This window comes from Condylura cristata, unplaced genomic scaffold, assembly GCF_000260355.1.
Source record: "Condylura cristata isolate star-nosed mole 26May11 unplaced genomic scaffold, ConCri1.0 scaffold00025, whole genome shotgun sequence".
Taxonomy (NCBI): domain Eukaryota; kingdom Metazoa; phylum Chordata; class Mammalia; order Eulipotyphla; family Talpidae; genus Condylura; species Condylura cristata.
In genome coordinates this window covers 31,243,956-31,246,296 of record NW_004567126.1, presented here as the reverse complement: position 1 = coordinate 31,246,296, position 2,341 = coordinate 31,243,956, and the positions used below count along the sequence as shown (strand labels likewise).

Here is a 2,341-nt window from a genome sequence, read left to right as displayed (position 1 = left end):
GCAGCCCCACTCTTGCGTGTCCAGCCGAAGAATATGAAACCAGCAACTCGGAGGGGCGTGAGGGCAGCACCCCTCAGGGCACATGGACCAGCCGGCAGCACAGCGCTCCCACTCGGGGCGGGACGCAGGGCGCGGGAGGCCCGCTCGACCGTGGGGGGGGACGGAGGCCCCTTCCCGTGGACAGCAGAATGGAAGGAGCTCAGGACTAATGCGCATAAAGGCAGAGTAAGGAGAGGTCTTCACGTGCGGATGGCGCCCAAAGCACAGTCACCTGTTGAAACTAACAGGCAGTAAAGGAAGTGAGACTTGTTTGAGGTCAGGAGGGGGAGGAGGAAGGTTAACGAGTACAAAGGATGATGGTGCGGGAAGAATGATTTAAAAAAAGCCAAAGATCATTTTTTAGAAGATTTATTTGTGCACAGAACTGGGGTACAGGCCAGAGGTGCGGGGGCCCCAGAGCCAGAGCGGGGAGCAGAGCAGGCAAGTGCACTGACACCCACTGCTGAGGGGGCAGCGGGGACACAGGAGGGGTCTGCTGCACACTGGGGTCCCCCCTGGCTGGGGACGGAACTCAGGCCACAGTGGCTGCGATCGGCGTCAGCTGCTGAGCGCTGACCCCGCGCGCCACCAGGGAGGGCCCAGAGGTCACGCTGCTGCCGGGCTGAGTGTGCCTGAGTGCGCGTGCAGGGGGCTGGCGCGACCGGAGGGTGGGTGAGTCCCGGAAAGGACGGACACAGGCGGCTGCGGAGGGGGCTTGTAAGAAATGGTACAGAGTCAACAGGATGTGGCGCTGCCACGTGGGCAGGACCAGAGTGCCGGGGTTTGCGGCCCGGAGAGGCCTGGGCCCAGCGGGGAGGCGCCTCCATCCCCGCACACCACATAACCCTCGCCTCGCCGCCCTGCCCAGAAGCCCACTTCCTGCAAACGGGTGGTGCCCATCATGGCCCGTCATGGCAGGGGGCAGAGGGCCGTGCTCCAGAGTGCAGGAGTGGGGGGGCCGCTCGGGCGAGTTCAAGGGCAGAGAAGGGAGACAGAGCCCGACCGCTCCGCGGTGCCCAAGCCACGGCCCCGTGGGGAGACCGGGGGGTGCTCAGACCATCCTCACTCCGCTTCGGGACGGCCCTCACCAGTCGTCTTCAGAAGGGCAGTGGAAGGAATCTGGAACATTCTAGGGGCCGGTTAGAGGCTTTGTATGATGCCTGACAAATAGCAAGGCTGCTGGGACCCCTTGCAGTCTTGGGGTTTTTGCCCAGCCACACGCAGCTCCCCAAGGTTGGTCAGTGCACGGGGAGAAGGTGCACCCCGCAGAATATTCTTCAGGCGCCTCTGACCCCGCCCTCTGCTTTGCTGGGCGGCCTCCCCCTGTGGTGCTGGCCCTCAGGATCTGCCGAGGCTGCCCCTTTTCCCACCAGTGATGCCCACTCTCCCTCTGCACCCTGAGACCCCCCACCCCAGCCGGGGCTGCTGCTCTGACCCCATCCAGCTGTCTCTCCGAGCCCGGCTGCCCTTTCATGGGCTGGGTGCAGAGGCTGGATCCACTTGGAAAGTCGGGGGCCTCGGGTGCTGCCTCCTAGTTCCGGGGGGCTGACTCCAGCTAAGTGGCTAGACTGAGCTCCTTCCCTGTGCCATGCCGAGGTGGGCGCTGAAGGTCAGAAGCAGGTCTGCCGCCAGGTGGGTGAGGGCTAAGGAGATGCAGACACGGCCGGGGCAGCGGCCAGGGTGACCCGGCCGGACCGAGGGGTGCCATGAGGGGCCCGCCTCCTTCCTCGGGGCCCGGCTGGGTGCCAGAGGGGCTGGGGGCTGCAGACTCGAAGCTGACAGGAAGCGCTGGGCCATTTCCTGTCTGGGCAGCTCGCGCTCGGGGAGAGGCGTGGGGTGATGGGTGTCGTGGGCATTTTCACCGTAACGTGGGCGCTTCTGCCCCCACCTCCAGGGTGGGAGAGGGCTGGCAATCGGGCGCTATCGGTGCTTTCTCCTGGCAAGCCTGAATCGCCTCAGCGGCGAGGGGCAGCGCTGGCGGGCCTGGCTCTGCACTTGCGAGGCGGCTGGGAGGCAGCTTTTGCTGTTGGCCCGCTGGACACAGGAGGCGGCGGGGGCTCGGGACCGCGTGGTGCCGACAGACCCAGGACGCTGGCCGGGCTGGCCTGGAAGCTCAGGACGCAGCCGCTGGACAGGTCAGCCAGGGAAAAGGAGCCCAGCAGTGGGCCGGGCCTGGCGCAGGCAGCTGGGCGGCAGCCCCAGACGACCCCCTCAGATCTTCTCGACATAGTTCCCCGGGAAGAGGCCCTCCTGGCCGTGCAGCCGGCCCTTCCACCAGCCCGAGGGATCTGTGGGGAGAGGC

The 2,341-nt window shown here is 66.2% G+C and overlaps 1 protein-coding gene across 1 annotated transcript in view; it reads right to left on the bottom strand.

The window, feature by feature from the left end:
* Nucleotides 1-520: 520 nt before the first annotated feature.
* MYO1F (myosin IF) overlaps nt 521-2,341 on the bottom strand; it is a gene marked incomplete at its 5' end in the record, with an annotated part of 19,362 nt that continues 17,541 nt past the window's right edge. Inside the window, one exon of the mRNA XM_004688956.2 lies at nt 521-2,327. Within this exon, the coding sequence (XP_004689013.1) occupies nt 2,251-2,327 (77 nt within the window). The remainder of the gene's footprint in view (nt 2,328-2,341) is intronic.